The following is a 26,322-nucleotide window of genomic DNA, read 5'->3' on the forward strand; positions in this document are numbered from 1 at the left end:
GCACAAGAAGATGGAACGCACAAAACATAGCACTGCTGCAAAGCACAAGAAGATGCAACGCGCAAAACATTTTCTTCATTCTTCATCAATCACATCTTTCATCATCTTCTGAAGTGTTCTTCATTTGTATTTCCTCTTTCCTCAGAAATTATCTTGAGCTTTAGCTTTAAGCCCATTTACCTATGACAGGTCTCTTAACTGATATAACACAAAACTTCAATCTTTGTAATATTTCTTGAGAGAGTTTCATTACAACTTTCTTTGAAAGCAAAAACACCATTTCAATTTGTAAGAGTGTAGTACACACGGTGTTCTTGAAACCTTGAGAGTGATTGAGAATCATCTAAGGATTTCAAGATTTTGAAGGCCTATAAAGCCTGTGTAAAATCTGTGGAGGATTGCTTCATTTGTGAAGAGGTTGCTAGCACCCCTATGAAGTTAGAGAAATAGTAGAAAATCTTAAGTGAAGCTTGAGGAGGGGATGTAGGCTTGGTTAAAGCTAAACCACTATAAATCTGTTTGCATCCTCTTCCCTTATCTCTTTACATATCATTTACTGCTATAGTTGATACAGTTATCTGTTGTTGAGTTCATCTCAAGTTCTTCACCTTTCTACTATAGCTAACTGATATTTCATTACCAATTCATTTTGCCATTACTGTATGATATTATTGTGTTAATCATCCAGCCTTCATTTACTTATCAAACATAATATATCAAATATACTCATTGTCATAATCTACTTCTTCTTACCATCTGATATACTTGCTATATTTGTTGTTCTTGTTGTTTAAATTTTTATTAGGTAATTGTTAGCATTTTAATTGTAGAAACTTTATTCACGCCCCCTCCCCCCTCCTAGGTTGTCTTTTGGATAACAATTGATATCAGAGCAAGGTCTCAAGTTCAATTCCCTTGGAGGGCATGCTCTTTGCGGGCAGGTGCTGGGGGGAGGGGATTTGTTGGCTTGGGCTTGGGCCAGCATCCTACCGTGGCGGAAGCCTGGGGTAAGGCCGAGTCACAGTCGACTTGTGACGCTTAGCGCTATACCTTTTAAGGGAATAAATTGCGCATTCACTACTATCTATGGGTTTTGTTAAGATGGTAAGCGCTGAGGTCCTACAAAAGTAATGGGGCACTAAGTTTGTGTTTTGCTTTCCATGACATAATCATTATTTTGACAAATAATTTATGAAATTCAGTGTTGTCTGATCACTCAATGATTTTTTTAATGCCATTAAGGATCCTGCCCCAACTGTAGATATGTTGATCTGTTGGAATTTTTTTTTTATTTTTCTTTATTATCCCAATTTAATTTTAGTTCGTTTATTTTGTGCATTCATTTAGTTTTGGTCGTCTTTGTAGGTGGCAACTCCTGGTCGTCTTTTGGATCATCTATCCAACACTAAAGGTTTTTCTCTTCGGACATTAAAATTCTTGGTAAGATGTTTTATGCCTTGTTTTGAGTTTCTCCGAGGTTCTCTCTTTATCTCATTATTATATGTGCTGTGATTATAAATGTGCCAAGTGCACTATATTTTTCACTAAGAATTTGTAGCAGACTAGCTCTAATGTGCCAAAGAGACCCATATAATTGTTGCATGCCAAAAGTTCACTCAATTCTCATATGCAAGGTTGTTAATTCTCATTGTATCTTATTATCAATTTTTAGATTCCCATTGTCTACCTCGATATGTGACCCCATAAATGGAAAGCTTATGTTTGTCCATGCGAATGGAGGATGTTAACATTGCAGCCATTTAACCTATACGTTTTATTTGTGATTAGTTGGCAAAGTTATCAAGAAACTTCATTATTTATTATGACTTTTATTTAGAAACTTCATTGTTTATTATAATTTATTCCACTTGACGGGTTATTTGATTTTGGAATTGGTGCCTAACATGGCGACTTCAAGTACGAAATGATGTGTTACATGAATAATATGTGTCTAATAAGTAAGTTCTTAAATGCGTGGCTTGTTTGTACATTTGTCAGGTATTGGATGAAGCAGATAGGTTGCTAAATGAGGATTTTGAGAAAGCGATTGATGAACTTTTGAGTGTTATTCCTCGCGAACGAAATACATATTTATATTCTGCGACTATGACAAAAAAGGTATGTATTTGAATATTTTTCCTACTACTATGACCACAAAATACATGTTCGAGTATTTTTTTCCCATGTGCTTACAAATTTTATTTAGTTTTATGAATTCATAAAAAAATTATTGTTTTTTGGTTATGAGTTCATGATTGTTTGTATTGGCTACATAAGTTCTAACTGGTTGTTGTCTCATTTATCTCATTTATTGACTTGCTTTTTTGAACTCATGAAAATTTATCTGTGTACAAAACTGCAGTTAAATGTTTTTTGAAATGTTCTTTTATTGTCCAATTGACACTTCTTCCCTTCCTCAATAATTATCGAACGCATCAAGCTCCCTGCTTCCAATATTTGTCAGAAACTCCATAAAACTTTTTGAGGAAAAAAAAGCTGATTTTGAAATTGCGGTTTCCAAAAAAAAAAATGGAGCAGTATCTTCAGGTTTTTCAATAATGAATTATTTGGACGTTATCTTCCTTCAGTTTTATTTTTTTAAATTTTAATATCCTTGAAACGCATGACACCAATACATGTCTAAAGGTTGTGTTGAGATGATGGAGATTTTCACATACATCTCTTGAGCTTTTCCCATGGCTCTATGTCATGGAGAAGATGAAGATTTTCACATGCATCTCTTGTCATAGAGAACCTCTTTATACCCTTGTGGCATGTTTGATTGGAAGGATTAAATCATGGGATTAGGATTATTAATCCGTGGGTCCAATCATCCCATGTTTGTTTTAACATTTTGGTTTAGGACTATTAATCCCATAGATAATTAATCCAACAAATTTGTAGGATTATTAGTAATGGGGTAGGGGTGGGATAGTTAATACCACACTAATTTGATAGGATTATTAATACCTCACTATTAGTATTGTGAATCAAACATGACCTTGGATTATTGTTTATTATTGTTACCAATTATCTGTTGGTTTAGTGGTAAGGAGCTTGTCTATCTTTCTCAATGCCTGGGTTGAAGTCTCCTCCATAGCGGATTATTGGGGTTACACCTACTTAATTCCCAGAGTATGCTGGAACCTTAACTCCAGCCCCGACGTAGGTGCGGTGTTGGTTTCATTTCAGCAGATGTCTGTGGGTATTAAGGGGCAATGCTCCCTGGCGGATGTGTGGAGTAACCTATTTGCACATCCATTTTTTGTTACCCAAAAAATAATTGTTTATTCATCGTTAGGGTGTTTTTGTTCCTAGTCGAATCTCCATCTTAGTTCTTCTTGTCTGAGCAGTGCCTTTGGTGTCCTTTTATGGATGTTCAGGGGATTTAGACATTTATCTCGGCTGTGTTGCTTTGATTTGGCTTGCTAACTTGTTGGTCTTCGGGTTTTGGCTGTCCAATAGGGGTGCAGGACCAGTACACTGGTGGGTCTTTGTTCTCTTATCATTTTTTCCTGGCTATGGTGATGAGAAGTGGTGTGCCATGCGTTGCACCACCTTAGTTCAGTGTGAGGCCATTGGAGGAGAGAGGGCGAAGATTTCGGTGGGGTGTTTCTTTGCTCTTGTGATGGGTTTGCATGTGTGGTTGGAAGTAGCTTCCTGGGAGTTCCAGTGTTGAGTGTTGTTAAGGTTTGGTCCTGAGCTTTGTGGGTTCTGTTTGTAGTTGTTTAGCCTTGACCTCCTTGGGTATTGGTCATGCTGGCGGTGACTAGTATGTACCTTTGATCGTGAATGCTATGGCATTCATTCAACAATGGGCTAATACTTCTTTTTGGCTGTATGTATCACTTTTTCAGTGAGGAGATAGAGAGGGGGCTTTGGGAAATGCAATCTGTTGGTTGGTGTTATTTCCAGGGCTATGTTGGTGTTGTTGTGAGATTGAAGATGGATGACAACCATGAATGGTCAAGCACGTTTCTATTGGGAGAGGTGTTTATCAGCCATCTGTCTCACCTGTCCTGTCTGACCATGTTCATCCTGGGCTCTTATACATGTTATCTGTCAGAAAACGAAGGATTTATTTTTTGGGGCGAGGGATCTCCTGCTTTGCCTCTTGTTGTGCTATTCAACTGGAGTCTTTGTGCCCTGTAATAGTTGGTTTTGTTGTGAGCAGTGGGGGACTATTTCATTTCTCTAACGAAATGGATGTTTCCACCAAACTAGTATTTCTACCACGTGGGATGTGTGTCACCTGTTTATTGGTTGCCATATGTTGACTTTGAGGTTTTGCCCCTCCCCCTAGCCAATCTAGTTGTGATGGGCTTTATTTATTTTGGCTAAGTTTCAGGTTAGGTATGTTCTCTATTTGAGAGTGTATGCACTTATGGGTGGTTGTACGTGGTACGTGTATTGAGCCACATTATAATATTTTTTTTTGGTAATTAAACACAAAATTACCAAAAAAAAGAAGCATTAAGGTTATGTTTCTCATTTCCACACATATCCCCGCTACTATTTAGCCAACCATAAAAAATCGTTAGTGCTACATAAAGTTGATTTGTATCTTAGTCTAATCAAACATGAAGTTTGTTGAGTTGATTCAGTTATAATATTTAAATCTAATGTTAGCATGGTTTATAAGTTTTAGGGAATGAGATGGTCCACAACACTTACTGTAAATTGGATGTTGAGCTTTCCAGCTTTTTGTGCAAGATATTATTTTTGTAATATACTAGAGGTTAAGGACTTTATTGGAATAATGGGATCTTCCACCGTCCCAAGCTAAAAACCTGAGAGTTTGACTTTGAAATAATAGGTTCCCTACAGCCTCATCTCTCAGCCAGGTGTTTTTGAATGCCATCCTCAGCTGTATCAAGATTGTCAATTGGCCTTGGATAGCAAAAAAACAGTAAACAAAAGCTCAAGCAAGAGGGGTGACTTATGTTCTTTCTGTTAATTCTTCTTATGTTCTTAATCACAGTGGTTGCTTGGCGAAGTAGAAAAAGACATCTAGTAGTAGTGTCCATTCTTGCTGCAGTGTTGCCAACAAACAAAATAATAGTATGTGGGAGTCCAAAAGCAGGATTTTGAAATCTGATGATTTGTGGTCCTGCATTTTTTATTTATTTGGTTTCTATTTTATGCTTTGAATTGATATTTATCCGAAAACCCAAAAAAGTTATAGTAAATAGAAATAGGGAAAACATTTTTTTGGACATGAAGCCAATGATTCTGCTATCTTCTATGTGATATATTCTTTTGTTTGATGGGTGAAGTGATTGTCTTCTGAATCGCATGTCCCTTCATACTGTATGCAAATAATCTAGGTACTGAAATTATTGAACGTTCTGCTCTTACCATGTTCCTTCTATTAGAGCCCACTCAAACTTAAATATACCTGAACCTTTAAATATGATAGATGATAGAAGCAGGAAAGAATAAATTATTGTGTGCTTTTGTTAGAACCTTGGTTAAATATATGTTGTGATTTCAAGAAATTGGTGTGTTACTTACAATAAGGAAACTGTTGACCAAGTTACTCCCTGGTTGTTGCAGGTAAGGAAGCTCCAGAGGGCTTGCCTGAGGAATCCTGTGAAGGTATGATAAATAATAATTGTCACTGCATCATTTTTCTTCATGGTTTTCTTCATTAATCTGTGTCTAACATCAATTTGTAAATCCTATCAGATTGAGGCTGCATCTAAATATTCCACTGTTGATTCACTGAAGCAGCAGTATCTCTTTGTCCCTGCGAAGCACAAGGTTTCCTCCTATAGCATTTGGGGTTTCTGTTGTAGTTTATTTTTTGAAGATCTTGAGATAGGAAATGCCAACAGGAGGCAGTGCATTCTGTCTACAGTGTTAAGTTTTGAACAAGTTGAAGAATGTTACAGTATTATACCAAAAAGAAGATGTGACAGTAGCCAACAATCAGCCAAAAAAGAAAAAAAAGAAGGAAAACGTACATAACAGAAGAAAAAAAAAGTGTGAATCAGTTGGTTTTGATTATATAGTGATTATTTTATTTAGTTTATCCCTGAGGCTGCTGTTCGAAGAGCAGATCATCTCTTTGTCTTAATATATTTGATTATTTGGTTGATGTTGAAATTAAAGACTTAAACACCAACCAAAATAAATTAAAGGCTTAAATCAATTTTATGCTTATTTATTAAAGATGTGTATAAGGTTAGCACCAAGAAGCAGACATGTGAAAACTATCCAGTTAGGCTTGCTTTTATAATTGGCAAACTAGATAGTTAGCGGTTCCCAGTGAGGGGAAAGTGTTAGTGTGTGGCCTTGTGTACCTAGCATGGGTCCCAATTGGAATCGATGATGCAAAAACTGCCTTCATAATGTGCATCACCCTATCATCGTGTGGTATTGTTCTTATGCTCTGAATTCATCTCTACTATTGGTTGCAGAATTGCTATCTTGTATATATTCTGAGTGAGAAATCTGGAAGTACGTCAATGGTTTTTACTCGAACATGTGATTCGACGGGCCTTTTGGCTCAAATGCTTCGAAACCTTGGTTTAAGGGCCATCCCTATTAGTGGTCATATGACCCAGGTATGTACATGGATTTTATGATAACAAAATTTATCATGGGTTTGCTTTAGATACTCAGTGGTCTTCATTTGGATCACTCCTGTTTAGTTCAAATTTACTGTCACCTTGTCTAAGAAATATGTGTGGCAGGCGAAAAGACTTGGAGCCTTAAACAAGTTCAAGGCTGGAGAGTGTAATATCCTTGTCTGCACTGATGTTGCTAGTAGGGGACTTGATATTCCATCTGTGGATATGGTTATCAATTATGATATCCCCTCAAACTCGAAGGTTAGGCATCCTTTCCATTTGGTGTCTAAATGCAGGTTTTGTATCTGGCACTTCAGCCTAGACCTTTGCACCATCTGGTGCCTTTACTTCCTATACTTTCATTGTTTTATGGGTTATGCTTTTTTGCATTATACGTTAGTTACCATTTATGATCTAGAATTCCCTTACAAAATTAGGTCTAACCAAGTTAAAGTAGCATTTGATTGGTGTGGTATATGTTCCTTTTCTTCATTAAGTTCCTATTTGAGCTGGTGCTTAAATGATTCTCTCAATTATCCATGACAACTTTGATGATGTTGAAGCTTGAGTAACCAGCTTAGAGGTATGATAGAATATCACCCCCTATTTATAAATGAAGATTAGGGTTTACAAGAAAGTCAATTACAAGATAATCCCTGAGGGCACAAAATGATTACAGACAGACCTTAGTGAAACTTTCGGCTAATATAATATGCTAACACTCCCCCTCAAGCTGGTGCGAAGATATCTCTCATGCCCAGCTTGTCTAATATGTCATGAAATGGTTTATTCCCAATCCCCTTGGTGAGAATGTCAGCAAGTTGTTCACCAGACTGGACAAAAGGAGTACAAATGGTACCACTAGTGAGTTTCTCCTTAATGAAGTGGCGATCAATCTCAACATGTTTTGTCCTGTCATGTTGAACTGGATTGTGAGCGATGTTGATGGCGGCCTTATTATCACAGTATAACTGCATGGAGTCCGTCTGATCAATACCTAGATCACGCAACAATAATTTGATCCATAAAAGTTCACACACACCTTGTGCCATAGCTCTAAACTCAGCTTCTGCACTTGACCTGGCAACCACATTCTGTTTCTTACTCCTCCAAGTAACTAGGTTGCCGCCAACAAATGTGCAATACCCTGAAGTTGATCTCCTATCAGTTATTGACCCAGCCCAGTCAGCATCTGTATAGGCTTCTACACGAAGATGATCATACTTTGAAAAATACAGACCCTTACCAGGAGCAGACTTCAAATACCTCAAGATTCTCATGACAGCATCAAAGTGAATCTGATGAGGAGCATGCATAAATTGACTAACTACACTGACAGCAACAGCAATATCAGGACGGGAGTGAGATAGGTAAATGAGCTTACCCACTAATCGTTGATAGCTCCCCCTATCCACAACTTCTCCTCCTTCATCATCCCCCAATTTCTGATTGGGTTCCAGTGGGGTGGCACATGCCTTACAGCCAAGCATCCCAGTTTCCTTCAACAGGTTAAGCACATATTTTCTCTGTGAGATAAATATTCCATCCTTAGAGCGAGCAACTTCAATTCAGGACGGGAGTGAGATAGGTAAATGAGCTTACCCACTAATTGTTGATAGCTCCCCCTATCCACAACTTCTCCTCCTTCATCATCCCCCAATTTCTGATTGGGTTCCAGTGGGGTGGCACATGCCTTACAGCCAAGCATCCCAGTTTCCTTCAACAGGTCAAGCACATATTTTCTCTGTGAGATAAATATTCCATCCTTAGAGCGAGCAACTTCAATTCCCAGAAAATACTTCAAGCTTCCCAAGTCTTTGATTTCAAATTCTTTAGCTAAATATTTCTTCAACAGAGGTATTTCCCCACTATCATTGCCTGTAAGAACTATGTCATCTACATAAACAATAAGTGCTGTAGTCTTACCGCGTGAGGAATGTTTCACAAACAATGTGTGATCTGCCTGACTTTGTTTGAAGCCATATTTAAACATAGCCTGAGTGAATCTCTCAAACCAAGCCCTTGGAGACTGTTTGAGACCATATAATGACTTCCGAAGTTTGCATACTTTGCCTTCTGTTTGATGATTCTCAAAACCCGGAGGAATGTCCATATATACTTCTTCTTCGAGGTCACCATGGAGAAAAGCATTCTTGACATCAAACTGATAAAGCGGCCAATCTAGATTAGCTGCTAGAGAGAGAAGTACTCTGACTGAATTCATTTTAGCCACGGGTGCGAAGGTCTCCTGATAATCAATGCCATATGTCTGAGTAAACCCTTTTGCCACAAGTCTTGCCTTGTAACGCTCAATAGACCCATCTGCTTTGTGTTTTACAGTATATACCCATTTACATCCCACAGGTCGTTTGCCCGTAGGTAACTCAGTCAATTCCCAAGTGCCATTCTTCCTAAGTGCTTTCATTTCCTCAATCATGGCTAGTTTCCACTCAGAGGTAGCAAGAGCATCCTGAAAATGGTTAGGAATGCTAACAGAGGAAATATTGGACACAAACGCTCTATATGAGGATGACAAATGAGAGTATGATACAAACTGTGAGATAGGATGTTGAGTACAAGATCTCACACCCTTCCTCTTGGCAATAGGAACATCAAGATCAATGGACTCACGAGATTCAAAGTTACCTAGACTCTCATCAGAAGCAGGAGATGGCAGTGGAGCAGCAGAAACGGTCCTGTGTATCCAGTTAACTTGTTTTCTGTCTATGTCCCGGACATAAACATTCCCGTCCTTATTCTTGGTGACAGTGGGTTCTATAGAAGAGGGGGGTGCAAGAACAACTGGTTCCACCATAGGAAGCTCAGTAGTAGAGGGTGGTGCAAGAGCAACTGGTTCTACCATAGGAGGCACAGGACTCACTTCACACCAAGGCTCCCCCGGAAATGAGGACGGTGACACCGGAGAGGACAAGAAATAGGACTGGGACTCAAAGAAAGTGACGTCCATGGACACAAACCACTTACGAGAAGAAGGGTGGTAACATTTATACCCCTTTTGAGTAGGAGAGTAACCAAGGAAAACACACTTGAGGAAGCGAGGGTCCAACTTACCACGAGAGGGAGAGTGATTATGGACAAAACAGACACAACCAAATATTTTGGGAGGAATAGAAAACAAGGACTGAGAACCGAGGAAGACGTGAAGCGGAGCCTGTTTGTCCAAGACCTGGGTAGGGAGACGATTAATAAGATGGGCAGCGGTGAGAACAGCGTCGCCCCAATAGAGTCGAGGCACATTCATAAAAAAACACATGCACCGAGCCATGTCAAGAAGATGCCGATTCTTGCGTTCGGCCACCCCATTTTGTTGAGGGGTATTGGTGCAAGAGGTCTGATGGATAATGCCATGAGTAGAGAAATATTGTCCTAACCCAGAATCTATGTATTCCCCGCCATTATCAGAACGAAATATTTTGATAGTGGCCCCAAACTGAGTACAAATCATCTTATGAAAAGTGCGAAACACAGAGAAAACCTCACTCTTATCTTTTATGAGATACACCCAAGTAGCACGAGAAAAATCATCAATAAATGTAACAAACCAGCAATGACCTTTCACAGACAGAACACGAGAGGGACCCCAAACATCAGAATGTATTAATGAAAAAGGAACTAAGCTTTTATTCAAACTGGGAGCAAAAGAAGCTCTATGTTGTTTTCCAAGTTGACAAGACTCACAAAGAAAGTCAGACACATGATGATTTGCGAAACTAGAAGGAAATAAATGCTTAAGTAAATGAAATGAGGGATGCCCAAGACGCCGATGCCACAGCCATACATCAGCGGGGGTAGTAGAAGACGTGGTGGTAGAATAAGCAAGTTTGTCCGGTTGATCTAGGAAGTAGAGACCATTTTCTGCACTACCACTGCCAATCGTCCTCCCCGTGACAAGGTCCTGAAAAAGACAATGATCAGGAAAAAACGTCACACGACAATTCAAATCCTGGGTAAGACGACTTAAGGATAACAGATTAACAGAAAACTTGGGAACATGGAGAACAGAAGATAGATGTATGGTAGGAGTGACTTGGACTAAACCTTTTTCAGAAATGGAAGAAACAGTTCCATCGGCAATCCTAACTTTGTCCTGACCTGAAGAGGGCTTATAGACAGAAAAGATCAGAGGCGCCAGACATATGATCTGAGGCACCAGAATCAATAATCCAAGGCAAAGATGGATGACACAGGAAAGCACAAGGAGAAGATGCTAAGTTACCTGAGCGGGCAAAGGACGAGGAAGCGGTACTGAGAGCAGTAGAAGATCGGCGGTCCAACAATTGGCGCAAAACATCCTCCAGCTCAGTATCAGAAGCTGGGGTAACAGAAGTAGAATTAGACTCAAGGGTATCAACGGCACTAGACTGATGAGCCCGGGAATAGGAACCACGTCCTCGAGATTGGCCGGACCGACCTCCTCGAGAACCAGACCGATCACCTCGACCCCCGGATGGAGTCCCATGAAGCTTCCAACACGTCTCACGAGTATGCCGCGGCTTCTTGCAATAATCACAGTATACAGACTCCTTAGCAGCAGACGGAGGAGGCAGGCTGAGGCCATCTCGAGGAGTAGACAGTAATGCGGAACGGTCAGTAGAGACAGGGGACATCATAGCAGACTGACGACTCTCCTCATTTTGTACATAGGCAAATGCCTCCTGAAGTGAAGGAAGAGTGTCCATACTCAGAACTCGACCCCTAACTGGATCATACTCCACATTTAGGCCGGCCAAAAATTTAAAGACCCGTTCCCGTGCGATGAACTTCTTGTACTCGACAGAATCAGCAGGGCAAACGGGCTTATAGTCTTCCAGGTGGTCAAGGCGTTTCCAGCCGTTGGTGAGGAAAGTGAAGTACTGAAGAACAGTCTGCTCCCCCTGAAGTAAGTTCTCAATAGATCGGCGCAACTCAAATGCTTGTGAAAAATTTCCTTTGCGAGAATAGGTAATAGCCACAGCCTCCCAAACGTCCTGGGCAGTCTCCATAGACAAGTAGCCCTCACTAAGTTCTGGAACCATCGAATGGATAAGCCAACTCATAATCAAAGAGTTGGTAATCTCCCATTGGTCATAACCTGAGTCAGTGGTACTAGGTGCCTGTATCCTGCCATCAACATACCCCATCTTCCCTCTGCTTTTCAAAAACATAGTCAAACTTTGAGACCATGTTAGGTAGTTCTGACCATTAAATAGAGAGGTGGTGATTTTCAGACTAGGGTTGGGGTTCTCAGTCATGGTAGTAGGTAGAATGGGACTCTCACTCTTTGGTGTTTGAGAAGAAGAGGACACACTGGTGGAATCTGTCATGGATACAATACTACCAAACCCGCAACAAAACTAGTGGAAATCACAAACCCGGAAGGTGGTAGTGAGATAACAGGCACAATGACCACTATAAAGACATAACAAAATTAAGAAACCATTTTTTGTTTTTTTTTTTTTGTTTTTGTTTTTTTTTTTGTTTTTGTTTTTTGTTTTTTGTTTTTTTTTTTTGTTTTTTTTTTTTTTTTTGTTTTTTTTTTTTATATATATATATTGATTTATTTATGTATACATGTATTTATATATAAATATATATAACAGGCTATATTTATATATATATCAGGATATATATATATATATATATTTATATATACCAAGGCTGAGATCATACCACAGTGAGACAGAGGCTGAGGAAGACGACGATGAGTGACGATCGACAGAGGAAGGCGAGGAGATCGACGAGGTGAGGGAGACGACAGAGGAAGGCGAGGAAGACGAGCTGAGGAGATCGACGAGGTGAGGGAGACGACAGAGGAAGGCGAGGAAGACGAGCTGACGGCTGAGTGATGATCCACCCAGGTAAGCTTCCAACCCTAGAGTGTCGTTGGTGTAAAGGTCTACCAACGAGGGTGAGCTGAAACCCTAGAGGTTCTGCTCTGATACCATGAAGCTTGAGTAACCAGCTTAGAGGTATGATAGAATATCACCCCCTATTTATAAATGAAGATTAGGGTTTACAAGAAAGTCAATTACAAGATAATCCCTGAGGGCACAAAATGATTACAGACAGACCTTAGTGAAACTTTCGGCTAATATAATATGCTAACAGATGTTTCCACTAATACCTAGATTATATATTGTCATGTTTTATTTGAGATTCAAGAATAATTTCTCTCTCTCTCTCTCTCTCTCTCTCTCTCTCTCTCTCACACACACACACACACACACACACACACACACACACACACATAATTCCTAGTAACAATTGTTTCCACTGACACATGCTTATTTCATGTATTTTTGTTTTTTATTTTTTTGGGTAATATTCTTCTTATTCTTACTGATTTTATCATTTGTTTATTTCTGCCTTAGTTCTTTTAAATGTTTATGTATATAATTTCTTAAAGCTCCCGTAGTTAGTCACAAGCATGGGAAATCATGCACCTAGACATCCCTGACAATGAATGTGTTATTGATAAGGATTTTACTTAAAGCAGCAATATTAGGAAAAGAGAGTCATTATCCTCGCTTAATCTGATGTGCTTTAATTTTCTAATTTACGAATGGCCTGTAGGATTACATACATCGAGTGGGAAGAACCGCTCGGGCAGGACGATCTGGGGTTGCAATCTCGATAGTTAGTCAGTATGAGTTGGAGTGGTATATACAGATAGAGAAGCTTATCGGTAGGAAAGACATTACACTGGTGTGGTAGTCAATCCATGATAAACTGTTCCTCACTAACATTTTATCCATTTTTCAGGTAAGAAGTTGCCCATGTTTCCAGCTCAAGAAGAAGAAGTTCTGATGTTGTTGGAGCGCGTCACAGAGGCCAAAAGAATAGCGGATATGGTATGAAGTCGTTAACTTCTCTACTATTATCTTTTCTAATTTATGAAGGACCAGAACTGAGTTTGCAGTATCAATTGGGACATAGTGAATTGGTGTTTTTGTCGGTTTCCAGGGTTTAATGGATGGAGTTCATTAGGAAGATTTGGCTATCAAATTCATGAATTTCATATGGATTATTTGTTAGCCTTTGCTGTGTTGTATTGTCCTCTGATTGGCTTTGTGGTGATGATCAGGATTTCTATAATATCCATCATGTATTTTATAGGACTTGAATGATAAAATAGTACTTCAAGTTGATGCTAGGAACTAGTCAGTACATCAGGTATCAGTGGCTGATAGTCACATTAGTCAGACTAACCATATCATAATGATATTGGCTACAAACTTGTAGCATGTTGACTGATGCCCTTGTATTTATCTTGTTTGGTGGCTATGCTCCAAAATTTCTCATTTTTTTAAAATTCCTGATTCAGTGGAATACTTGTTACAATAGGATATGTCTCTTTTGCAGACTGCCCTTGAATTTTTTGTTAGACTTGGGATTTCACTGAAGTTTGCAGTTGAGAACTTGTCAATTTACTGATTTCGTAGAGAGGAGAATAAGAAAATGGGTGGCCCTCACTCCTGGTCACGACCTATATCTAAAAATAAGAAATTTGGTGTCACTTTGTTGGTCCCTTTTTTTTTATTGTATATATATATATATATATATATTATTGTCCCCATTTGAATGATTTATATTTCTTAATTCTGAAATTTTTGTAGAAAATTAAAGAAGCTGGTGGCAAGAAGAAAAGAAGGGGAGAAGATGATGAAGTGGAAGGAATTGAAAGATATTCACATGGGAAGTCATCCAAAAAGTCAAAGAAACGATGATGGAAGAGATTCTCTCTACAAATTTTGTTTAATTTTGAATATTCTAGTGTTTTATTCATCTAGATGTACTTTTTGTGTGCGTTAATTTATTGATGTTGGAGATGGAGGGCCATTTGTGATACATTGGGGAGATGTGGTATTTATGTGGGAATCTTCATTTAAGAAATAGTCCTGCTATGTAGCTCGAAAAATTAGAGGCTCGAGTGGCCTGAAAAGTCAAAATGACGTCGTTTTGGCTTCTTTTTTTTTTTCTTTTCATAACTCGAAGAAGAAGAAGAAAGAAGAGAAGAGGAGAGGAGTAGAAAGAGAGAATCATCATCATCAACCAAAAATCAAACCCACCCAACACATCATCATCAACACATTATCATCATCACACATAGAGATCAACCAAAAATCAAACCCATCCAACACATCATTATTATCAACGCATCATTATCATCACACATAGAGACTTCATAGAGAGAGAGATACAAAGAACGAGAGAGATAGATACAGAGAGAGAGAGATAGATACATAGAGAGAAAGAGATACAGATTTGTGTATACACACAGAGGATGGCGGGCGCCGGTGATGGTCTGTTCCCCCTCCCTCTTCTCTCTTCCTTCTTGTTCCCTCTTCCTTCTCTCTCTCTCTCTCCCCTTCCCTCTCTCCCTCTGTTTCAGATATAAAAGAGGGGAGAAAAAAAAATCCAAATCGATGTCGTTTTCGATTCGGGCCACTTGAGCCACAGAAATTTCGAGTTCTGAAGCATTTTTGTTTAAGAAATAGGTTAAATTATATTTTGCACCCCTGAAATATTACGTGTTTTCAATATACTTAGACTATTGAATTTGTGTGAATAATCTAGTTAGCAATTATTGTTAATTTCTAAACAATCACCATGTTGTAATGCACTATTTAAAGGAAAAATTACTCATAAATTCTATTTTGGTAAATGTTGTTCTAGTTATTCCTGTGTGTTTTTTGTTAAACCATTTAGTCCTTTTTATTTTTGGTATGATAATGTTTTTGATATATTATATATGAAGTTTATATTTTTGCCCGTATTGTGATTTCATTTTGATTTTGTCATGATGTTTGTGTTTAAGAGACGTTGTAACATTACTATTTTGTAGGAGGGGATTTCGTGAACTCTTCTGGAAATTATTTCACCATTTCCAATTTGGTGTTCGGTTTATAATGTTATATTTTGGGACATCACAAAACAACATTTTGAGTTTGGTGTTTGGTTTACATGTAAGCTTTCAAGAATCTTATATGTTTTATAATGTAAACTCCATGTAAAAGAGTTCATCAGTTTTGATGGGAGCTTCACTTTCCCACCTCGTTTGTTCTGATACTCCTAAACCCTCTCATCTTTCCCTGTTCTTCCTCAACTTCATTTTCTCTCTCTACAAACCTCTCTCTCTCTCTCTCTACAAACACAATTATGCTTCTCCGAATTGCTTCGAGTCTCTTTCTCTTGAACCCTCATGGGGACAATCTGAGTCCATTTGGGTCCTTTGTTTTGGGGGTTTCTTCGAAAGCCGAGATCGGAAATGGGTTTGTGGTTTGCGCTTCCAAGGGCTCGGACAATCGGTCTTTTACCGGTGTAGTGTTCGAGCCGTTTGAAGAGGTGAAGAAAGAGCTCACACTTGTCCCTACTCTCCCCCACTCTTCCATTGCTTGCTAGAAATACTTTGATGAATGCGAGTTCGCTAGCGACATCATCAACATCAGCGACATCATCAACATCAGCATCGTTCAAAATACATCAACAAATGCAATTGTAAAAACAACAAACCTTCAAGCTTCATTGTCATCGTCAGTCACACCGTCAATGGTTGAAACGTCGGCATATAGGGCACTTAACTCTGATGATGTTAATGTTACTCAGTTGGACCACCGGAGAAGACGATCTCAATCTCTGGCCGTTGCAATTGGTGATGTTCGCAAGTGATGGACGTGATGTATATTTACACCCAATTACGGATCTTCCCTATTCACGAACGTGGAATTTGTATAAACTATCTTCGAATATCCAAAAACCATATTTAGGGTTTCAACCCACCGAGATGGTAATGTTGGAATGTGGAAATGCTGATTACCAATGTTTCCTTACGCAGGTTCAAAGATATGATAAAAAACGATGGAAAACTATAAAACCCTATAGTGCGCTCAATGTCTAGAACAATAATTTTGTCAGTACCCAAAACCCACATTGCCCTCCATTGGAAAACATAAACACACTGATAGTGGAGGACTTATTTGCCATTCTGTATATTTTAGGACTTTTTGGTTCATCAGAAAAGATGTAGGACTAATCTGTGCATTAGTTTATATTTTGGGATTTGTTAGTGTTTAGTTTATATTTTGGGATTTATTAGTGTTTTACGGGGCTAAAGTTAAAATGTGTAGTTAGCAACTGTTGTCAATTTTTTATACAACCCACCATGTTGTAATGAATTACAAAGTTGATGAAAAAAAAAAAAAAAAAGTCTACCCAATACTTGGTAGAAATTATCACGAGTTCAAAACATCACAGGTCATGTCGTGTATATCCATCGTCAATATGAAATATTTGAAAAAAATAATTACTCACATGATTTTTTTTTTTTTTAAAATAGTTACTCACGACACATCCATTGTCAATATGAAATTTTTGAAAAAATAATTACTCAAATAACTAGATATAAGGTTAGTTTTCAAGCAAACCGAATTAAGAAGTTTAGTTTGATAACCTCACGAGTTTTGAAATGAATTTAAGTTTAACTTGTTCATAAAATAAATTAATCTTGAACAAGTTTTAACAATTTATTTTATTTATCACGAGATGATATAAATTCTTATCAAAAAAAGCATACTACATAATTACTTGACGAGTTTTTTAGCCTAAACAAAGAATTTATTGGCATTCATTTAATTATCACATTATTTTCAGGGTAAATCACAAACACACCTTTTGAAGTTTGCCTAAAATACAAATTGTTCTTTGTGATTTGAAAAATTATAAATATCTCATTGTCTAAAATTTTTTATTTAATAGAATTAATTAAAAAAATAAAATTTCTAATTGCTATCATATATAGTAATAAAATTACAAAAATTATTAATTGAAATAAAATTCTGATGTCAATAAAAATTAGTAATTGACTTGATAATTTATTAATAAAATAACATTATTAAATTTTAAATTTCAAGCAACTAGATATAATTTTCAAAATTATAAGAGGCAATTTATATTTCAAGCAAACCTTTGTAATTTACCATTATTCTTGTATAAAAATATCATTTTCCTCTATTTATTTGTGTAAATTTATTTATAAGAGGAATGGTAAGTTTTTTCTTGTTCTTCTTCACCGGACCAGCATGACTCCCTTTCCTCTTCCCTAGGGGTGAGCATGGTCCGAATTGGACCGGATTGGGATAAAATCAAGACCAATCCGTTATCTATGGTTCCTGAAAAATTGGAACCAATCCAATCCATTTAAATCGTAAAATCAATCCGAACCAATCCATTTAATCACGGATTGGATCGGTTTAGGACCACGGATTTACATAATTAAATAACAAAAAATATATATAACACTTTAATTTCCTAAAAATATAAATATAGCACCATATTAGTTTCACAATAGCAACATGTCTTTTTATAATAGCGACATACTGTTCTAGTATTTAAACAATCATAAGAAAACTGGTTCCACCATAAGTATTTAGATCATTACAAATTAACACTAAAAACTAGCAAACAAAAGTAATAAAAGAAGATACTATGCGAATTTAGGTTTGGATTTGAGTTTGATATTAAATAAGAGAAGATACTATGCATGAGGGTGTATAATAAAAATATAGATTATTTGTATACGGTCCGGATCGGTTCCAATCCGGAACCGTAGGGTTTAATCCGGAACCAATCCGTAAACTACGGATTTTTAATTTTTCAATCCGAAACCAAATCACGGATTCAAAAAATCAATCCAAACCTACTGGATTGGACTGGACTGGATCGAATTACGGATTTCACGGATTCCTTGCTCAGCCCTACTCTTCCCCTCTTTGTGATATCCCTTCTCTCTCTCTCCACCTAAGTTTGAATTGATGGAAGTATATGTGTGTGTATATTGCTAAATTTCTGTTTTATGCTTCATTTTAAAAGTTAAAATTCTATAGAGGGGGAGAGAAATTTAGAGAGAGAAGAGAGTGTGTTCTTGTATTTTTAGGCTTTAGAACTTTACTTTAAGGATGGGAATGAAGTGGCTGAATGAGAGCTTCTATCCCTCTAACTCAACCCCCAACAACCCTAGGTTAACCCTTAACCAAAGTTGTAACTAATGGCTAAGATTGAATCTTAAAAATCCTTCAAGTCCTCACCCTAGATTCAAAAATCAGGTTCATAAATATATATATATATATATATGTGTGTGTGCGCGCGCGCAAAATTCAGGTTCATAAATATATATATATATATATATATATGTGTGTGTGTGTGTGTGTGTAACAAGGTGGTCAAATGGCCCATGTGTCTACATTTCCCAAATGGTGAATGGGAGAGAAGGTGTAAGTGAGACCCAAGTGTTTGTGTGCATTATTTGAGGTAAAGATGACAAATGGTAGGGACAAGAGGGAGAGTGGTTCAGCTGGTGCTCTAGGACCCCCAAAAAAATAAATATTAATAGCGGTTGGGAAAATTTTCTAAATATGATTTGAGAATAAAATTGTATTTGAGTTTGTGAGTTTTGAAATGATGATTTGAGCGTAGAAAATTTGTTTGGTTACAAGTTTTGAATGTTTGATATAACTTGTGAAATAAAAAAAAATTTATTTGGTTATGAGATATGGAAAGAGTTTTCACAACTTAATTCAAATTTTTATAACTCATAACCAAACACACAACTCAAAACTTTATTGAAAATTCTTATCAACATTCATAACCAAATTCTTTTTAAAATTCAATTAAAAAAATTAATTATTAACAAAAAATAACATTAATCAATTTTTTTAATTGAAAATATTACAAAGGAAACATTTTTTTTTCAAAATAAATATTCAATTACTGATTTAAAGTAACTTTTATTGTATATTTGGTTCAAAGTATTTTTTTTAAAAAAAAATCAAAAACAAATTCCCTTTTTTTTTTTCTTCCAAATAACAGGTGCCATTTGAAAAAAAAAAAAAAAAAATTTGTTCCGGTCAGCTGGCCAGACGATCGGTCAGACATCCGGGAGATGTCTAAGTAGACCAAAATTGTTCTTTTCAAAATTCAAAAACTCATTGTACTGCCAAACAGGTTTTCAAATGAGTTTTGAAATGTGACTTGAAATCAATTTTAAAAAGTTTAAACCAAACAATGTGTTGAATGAAATTAAGATTCCAGAACTATACCAATTTGCTTAGGAGTGATTTGGGATAATTTAAATAAGGGTACTTTTTAATTTTGTACGAAAAGATATGTACAAAAATAAAAAAGTGATGTGACTGAAAGAAGATAAAAAGTATACTTATTCAAGGACTTTGTGCTTCCCCCAAAACCCTAGCTAAAAACTATGTAGTTTTGGACATAGAAAATGTGCGATTTATGTACTAGAATTTCACGAAATTTGCAAGATCAACTACTAATAATAAAATACACATAATTAACACGTAAATAATAATTTGTGGGCCAGAGAGTCTTCCAAACCTCAAATCAGATTAGGTCCACGTGCACGTAAAATAATTATAATTAATTAAACTTCTTGTTTGTCAATACCACTTTTTAACTTAAAAGTCAAAAAATTATTAAAAAAAATCAAAAAGTCAACAACTTATATAAAAAAGTCAAAATTTTCTTTTCCCTTTACTTTTTACACATTTTTTCGTAAAAAATCAAAAAATCATCCAAAACATACAAATTTTTTCTACAGCATATTCTAGCCAAAAGCCAAAAAGTCACTAAAAAGCATATTTCCAAACGAGGCCTTAATTAGTGCTTGATTATGTTAAGTAAAAGCTTATAATTTGAGAATAGAGTATTTTGAGTTTGTGAGTTTTGAAATTATGATTTGAGTGTGGAAAATTTGTTTGGTTATGAGTTTTGAAAATAGTTTTGAATTGAGTTTTGGAGGGAGTTTTGAGTTTTTGAAATTAGATTAGTTATTTGATTCAAAAACTTATAACTCATAACCAAATACACAATCAAAGATTCTATTCAAAACTCATATAAAAATTAAAAAAATTTCGAAAATATTTTTTTATTTACAATATAAAAATAATAGGTGCAGAAAAAAGAAAAAAAAAAACGAACACTATTCCGGTCAGTCAGTCGAACATCTGAGTTAGCCAAATTTTTCAGCCTGAAAAGTAATTTTCAAAAGTGTGTATAAAATTATAATTTGAAAACTCAAAACAAACACCACACTCATATGAAAATGTGTTTGGAACACCAAACCAAACGCAGCCAATTTTTCCTAGTCATTACATTCATATGGAGACTTCTGATCTTGTTATGTTTTGAGAGTTTGGGTTATGTTTTGTGTGAGAGAGGAAACCAAAAGACGTGAGGGAGATAGGTTCTGTAAATGAGAGAGAGGGGGCTCAAATGGGTGATGCCCAAAGCGTTGAGGTGGCAGTGGCACACAAGAGGTCAGTAAACTGGTTGGTGTTCATGGCTTTGTTGGATGTTATTTCTTCATTTTCTACTATGTCAATGGTCAGTATATATTCAGAGTACTGCAATGCAGGTCTAATGGGAATTGTGTTGATGACAATAATGAGTTTATTTTTAAATTATTGGCCAAGCACCCAAGCTTGTTATTGGTTGAATTAGTTCACTTGAGCGAAACTCTCATATTTATTATTTGTTGGACAATCTTTAGTGTATTTAAATTAATTAATTTTGTTTGGGTACTAAACGACAAACAGAATATAAAAGAAATATAGGAAAGGAAAATGAATGTTTGATTACAAAAATCAAACTAGAAAAAGAATTAAATAAATAAAAATAGATTTTATTTTGTTACAAAAACAAAATTAAAATCTGATTTAAATAAATAATAATAAAACATAAAATAAATAAATAACTTACTTGATTAATTTCTTCGAATAATAATTTGATCAAGTCCAGTGTTTGATATTGTGTCCTTAAGACAGATTCGTCCTCTCCTCGGTGCTTTCAGAATATGGATGTCTATCTCCCAAGATGAAATGATCAACAACAAATATATGCAGCACTACAATATATTTGTACAACGAACACACCAAATGTTTTATACTCTTTCTCACAAGAAAATAATGCTGCAAAATCAAGAGTATGAATGCAGAATTTTATGGACGAAAATTCGTGAATCTGATAACAAATGAAGGCTAGTCTATTTATAGATGGATTGGTGGCTTTCCATTTTGAATTAAACAGGTACAGTACCTGTTCAATTTGAATTAAACAAATACCAATCTGTTTAAGGCACTGTTTGGTTTGAAATTCGGGTGGATTTGAATTTGAACAAAACAGATTCGGTTTTGGGTTTGAATCTGGACAGATTCGGGTTTGTCTGTGAAGAGGTGCAACAATTTGAATTTAAAATTTAAATCTGGATAGAAATTCAGAATGAATTTTTGGACAAATTTTTATTTCAAAAAAAATAATTTAAATTCAAATGTTTTTGGCTTAAAAAGATTAGTATTGGGCCGAACAAGCCCAACCTCACACCACGCACCCGCGCCCCAACCCGACCGGACGGGTGGCGGCGGGCGCGCACGCGCGTGTGTGGTGATTTTTAGGTCCAATGGGTCTAGCCCATTTTGCCCATAACCTCCCTCTCTTAAACACTTGGGTACCCCTTGGGGGCACACCCCAAGTTCCAATCACATGCCTTATAAATCCATTCAAAACTTCCCACCAAATCAATGTGGGACAAGCCTTATTCAAACCTTTAAGGGTTTTTCACAAAAACTCCATTTCCATGAAGCATACTTTGGCTTCAATTTTCCATTCACTCGGTATTGGTTTTGAGCAACCAAATATACCACGTGAATCACAACGCGGCATAGAGTGCGTTACCACTTTGACCTGCGAAAATCGACGCTCGGGTCCCACCTAAAAAGTAGAACAAAGTTAGGAAAAAATTCTGGTTTTACCCAGAATTTTCCAACCATTTCCAACAATCCCCCACATGAATGAAATTTGATGACAACGAAAATGCAACAATATGCAGACTTTATCGAAAGAGTATAAGTCGAAAATATCTTGCATCAGGATAGGTAGCTTTCGGCCTTGAACTTTCCCTAGTGATAACCTATCGGACTTACTGGTTAACCAATGGACGCGAAGCCTTGAATTGTTCAGCCGTTTGTGTAAGCCAAGGCAACAGATTTCACACAAAATATCTTCTAACATATCGTGGTTCTCACTGTTGTGTTCATTTTGGCCTTGAACGCTCCTGGTTTTCATGAGTGTTTCTAGAGAATTTAGCCTTTTTCATTCTCATAGAACCGGCCCCAGTTTGACACTCATATAGGTGATTCTTATTGTGAGTATCTCCTTATACTCGTCTTGATTTTATGCCTCAATCAAGATATAAGTAATCATTAAAAGCAAAGCTTATCCTTATACCCCTGCATACAATATATGTTGCAGATATCACTCTCACCATAGGAATGGGTAAGGAATTTTAATCCCTTGGTGATTTCTGGCGAGCCACACATGACTTAATTGTCCTTTTGAATTTAGTTCTTGGGATCTCGAGTCATATAAGTAGGGTTACCATTATGGCGACTCTTATGTAATAGGCTTTAATCTTATCCCCTTCGATGAACTATACACTAGCTCTTTTGTCAAACCTTTTGTTAACGGATCCGCAATATTCTCTTTAGATTTTATATAATCTATTGAGATTATTCCATTTGACAACAATTGCCTTACGGTATTATGTCGACGGCGAATATGTCGTGACTTACCGTTATACATCTGATTCTGTGCCCTACCTATTGCAGATTGACTATCACAATGAATACAAATAGCTGGGACAGGTTTTGGCCACATTGGAATGTCTTCTAAAAAGTGACGAAGCCATTCTGCTTCTTCTCCTAGTTTGTCTAAAGCAATAAACTCAGATTCCATTGTAGAACATGCAATGCATGTTTGTTTCGTGGATTTCCAAGAAACAACAGCACCTCCCAGAGTAAAGGCATATCCACTAGTGGATTTTGAATCTTTAGTATCCGATATCCAATCTGCATCACAATAACCTTCAAGTACTGCTGGATATCGAGTAAAGTTCAAACCATGATCACGAGTGAATCTTAGATATCTAAGAACCTGAATGATCGCCTTCCAATGGTCTTCTCCGGGGTTACTAGTGTACCTACTTAATTTACTGATAGCATAAGCTATATCAGGATGAGTACAATTCATTAGGTACGTTAGGCTTCCAATGATTTGGGAGTATTTTAACTGAGACACTACATCACCTTTATTTTTCGATAAATAAAGACTGATGTCTACAGGTATTCTAGTTACATTCAAATCATACTTGATAAATTTATCAAGAATTTTCTCAATATAATGAGATTGAGATAACGCATATCCGTCAGATGTTTTGTAATTTTCATTCCTAATATAACATCTGCGACCCCCATATCTTTCATATCAAATCTTTTGTTAAGCATTTGTTTAGTTAATTTGATCATGTTTTGATTGCTTCCAATGATAAGCATGTCATTCACATAAAGACAAACTATGACATATCCTTGGTCAGTGTTTTTAACATAGACGCATTTGTCACATTCGTTTATCTTAAACCCATTAGTAAACATTGCATGATCAAATTTTTCATGTCATTGCTTAGGTGCTTGTTTTAACCCATAAAGAAACTTTACAAGCCGACAAACTTTCTTTTCTTGCCCCGATACTATAAACCTTTCGGGTTGCTCCATATAGATCTCTTTATTTAGATCACCATTTAAGAAAGCTGTCTTAACATCCATTTGATGTATTTCTAAATTAAATAATGCTGCTATAACAATAAGCATGTGAATGGATGTTATTCTTATCACAGGAGAATATGTGTCAAAATAATCCAGACCTTCCTTTTGTCTGTAACCTTTAACTACAAGTCTTTCTTTATACTTGTCAATTGAACCATCTGCTTTCATTTTTCTCTTGAATATCCATTTATATCCAAGATGTTTAGAACCTGGTGGAAGATCCACCAATTCCCAAGTATGATTTTGCATAATGGATTCAATTTCATTATTAACAGCCTCTTTCCACAAAGGTGCTTCAGGACCTGTCATTGCTGCCTTAAAGCTTTGAGGTTCATTTTCTCATAGGTATGTCAGAAAATCTGGACCAAAGAATTTTGATGTTCTTGCTCTCTTACTTCGTCTTGGTTCATCATCAGTTAAATCCTGTTGGTCGAGACCATTACTAGCCTCTTGTGTTTGATTGTCATTAGTCTCTTGACTTTGTGTACAATCATAAGTTCTTTTCTGTGAACTTAATTCCTGCCCTTTCTTGTAAGGAAAGACATGTTCAAAAAACACAGCATTCCTTGACTCCATAATAGTGTTCACATTTATATCAGGTATTTCTGATTTATAAGTCAGAAATCGATATGTACTACTATTCTGAACATAACCAATAAACACACAATCTACTGTTTTTGGTCAAATCTTAGTCTTTTTAGGAATAGGAACTTTAACTTTTGCCAAACACCCCCACACTTTTAAGTATTTGTAGGAAGGCAGTCGACCTTTCAACAATTCATAAGGAGTGCTGTTGGTTTTCTTGTGGGGTATTCTGTTAAGAACATAATTAGTAGACAATATTGCTTCCCCCTACAAATTCTGTGGTAAGCCTGAACTTAGTAACACGGCATTCATCATTTCTTTTAGGGTTCTATTATTCCTTTTAGCAATTTCATTTTGCTGTGGAGAATAAGGTGCTGTAGTTTGGTGAATAATGTCATGTTGTGCACAAAATTCATTTAATGGTGCATCATATTCACCACCCCTATCACTTCTAACCATTTTAATGGTTTTACCAAGTTGATTTTCAACTTCTGTTTTGTAGAGTTTAAACATTTCTAAGGCTTCATCTTTACTTCTAAGTAAGTAAACATAACAATATCTTGTGCAATCATTGATAAATGTTATGAAGTACTTTTTGCCCCCTCTAGTTTGAACAAATTTTAGATCACATACATCAGTATGAATTAATTCTAGAGGTTCGATTTTCCTTTCAACCGATTTAAATGGAGCCTTAGTTAGTTTCGTTTCTACACAAACTTCACATTTATGATTAGGATTAATTTCAAACTTTGGTATATAATCCAAACCAATTAATTTACGCAAAGCATCATAATTTACATGTCCTAATCTACCATGCCATAAATTCGACTCAAGAATATAAGCAAAAGATGTGTTATTCTTATTCATAGCAACGTTTGGTACAACTGTCATTACATTTAGGTTGAAGAGACCATCACTCATGTATCTCTTACCAACATACATGCCACTCTTTGTTAATACAAATTTATCAGACTCAAAGACAAGCCTAAAACCATTTTTACTTAACAAAGAACCAGAAACTAAATTTTTCCGGATGTCAGGTACATGCAGTACGTTGTTGAGGGTCAGTTCTTTCCCTGATGTCATCTTCAAGATCACTTTCCCTTGTCCAGCCATAATAGAAGTAGAAGAATTTCCCATGAAAAGTTGTTCACCATTTGCAGCCTCATTGTAGGTAGTGAACATCTTCTTGTCCGCACAAATATGACGAGTTGCCCCAATGCCAACCACCATTCCTTGTGATTTCTAACCAGATTAGCCTCAGACACCACAACAGAGAGATTGATGTCATTCACTCCGTCAGAGATGTAATCTAGTTCAGTTACATTAACCTGATTGGTAGTCTTCTTGCTTGTATTTCCATAATCCTTCTTAGGGCGGCGGTAGTCAGAAGTTCGATGTCCAGTCTTGCCACAGTTATAGCATTTTCCTTTGAACTTCTTGTTGCTATCGCCTTGTTTAGGACCATCTCCAGTAAACTTTCTCTTTTTGTT

The 26,322-nt window shown here is 36.5% G+C and overlaps 1 protein-coding gene across 1 annotated transcript in view; it reads left to right on the forward strand.

Annotated features, from left to right (window-relative positions):
• The window catches only part of LOC114312181 (DEAD-box ATP-dependent RNA helicase 10), a 35,689-nt gene extending 20,449 nt beyond the window's left edge, over positions 1-15,240 (forward strand). Inside the window, exons 6-14 of the mRNA XM_028258386.2 lie at positions 1,366-1,440; positions 1,999-2,118; positions 5,557-5,598; positions 5,689-5,763; positions 6,423-6,569; positions 6,699-6,836; positions 13,149-13,260; positions 13,338-13,426; positions 14,192-15,240. Of these exons, the coding sequence (XP_028114187.2) occupies positions 1,366-1,440; positions 1,999-2,118; positions 5,557-5,598; positions 5,689-5,763; positions 6,423-6,569; positions 6,699-6,836; positions 13,149-13,260; positions 13,338-13,426; positions 14,192-14,302 (909 nt within the window). The 3' untranslated portion in view covers positions 14,303-15,240. The remainder of the gene's footprint in view (positions 1-1,365; positions 1,441-1,998; positions 2,119-5,556; positions 5,599-5,688; positions 5,764-6,422; positions 6,570-6,698; positions 6,837-13,148; positions 13,261-13,337; positions 13,427-14,191) is intronic.
• Positions 15,241-26,322: the final 11,082 nt, after the last annotated feature.

The sequence above is a fragment of the Camellia sinensis genome, chromosome 4, assembly GCF_055761805.1.
Source record: "Camellia sinensis isolate YWXY chromosome 4, ASM5576180v1, whole genome shotgun sequence".
Classification (NCBI taxonomy): domain Eukaryota; kingdom Viridiplantae; phylum Streptophyta; class Magnoliopsida; order Ericales; family Theaceae; genus Camellia; species Camellia sinensis.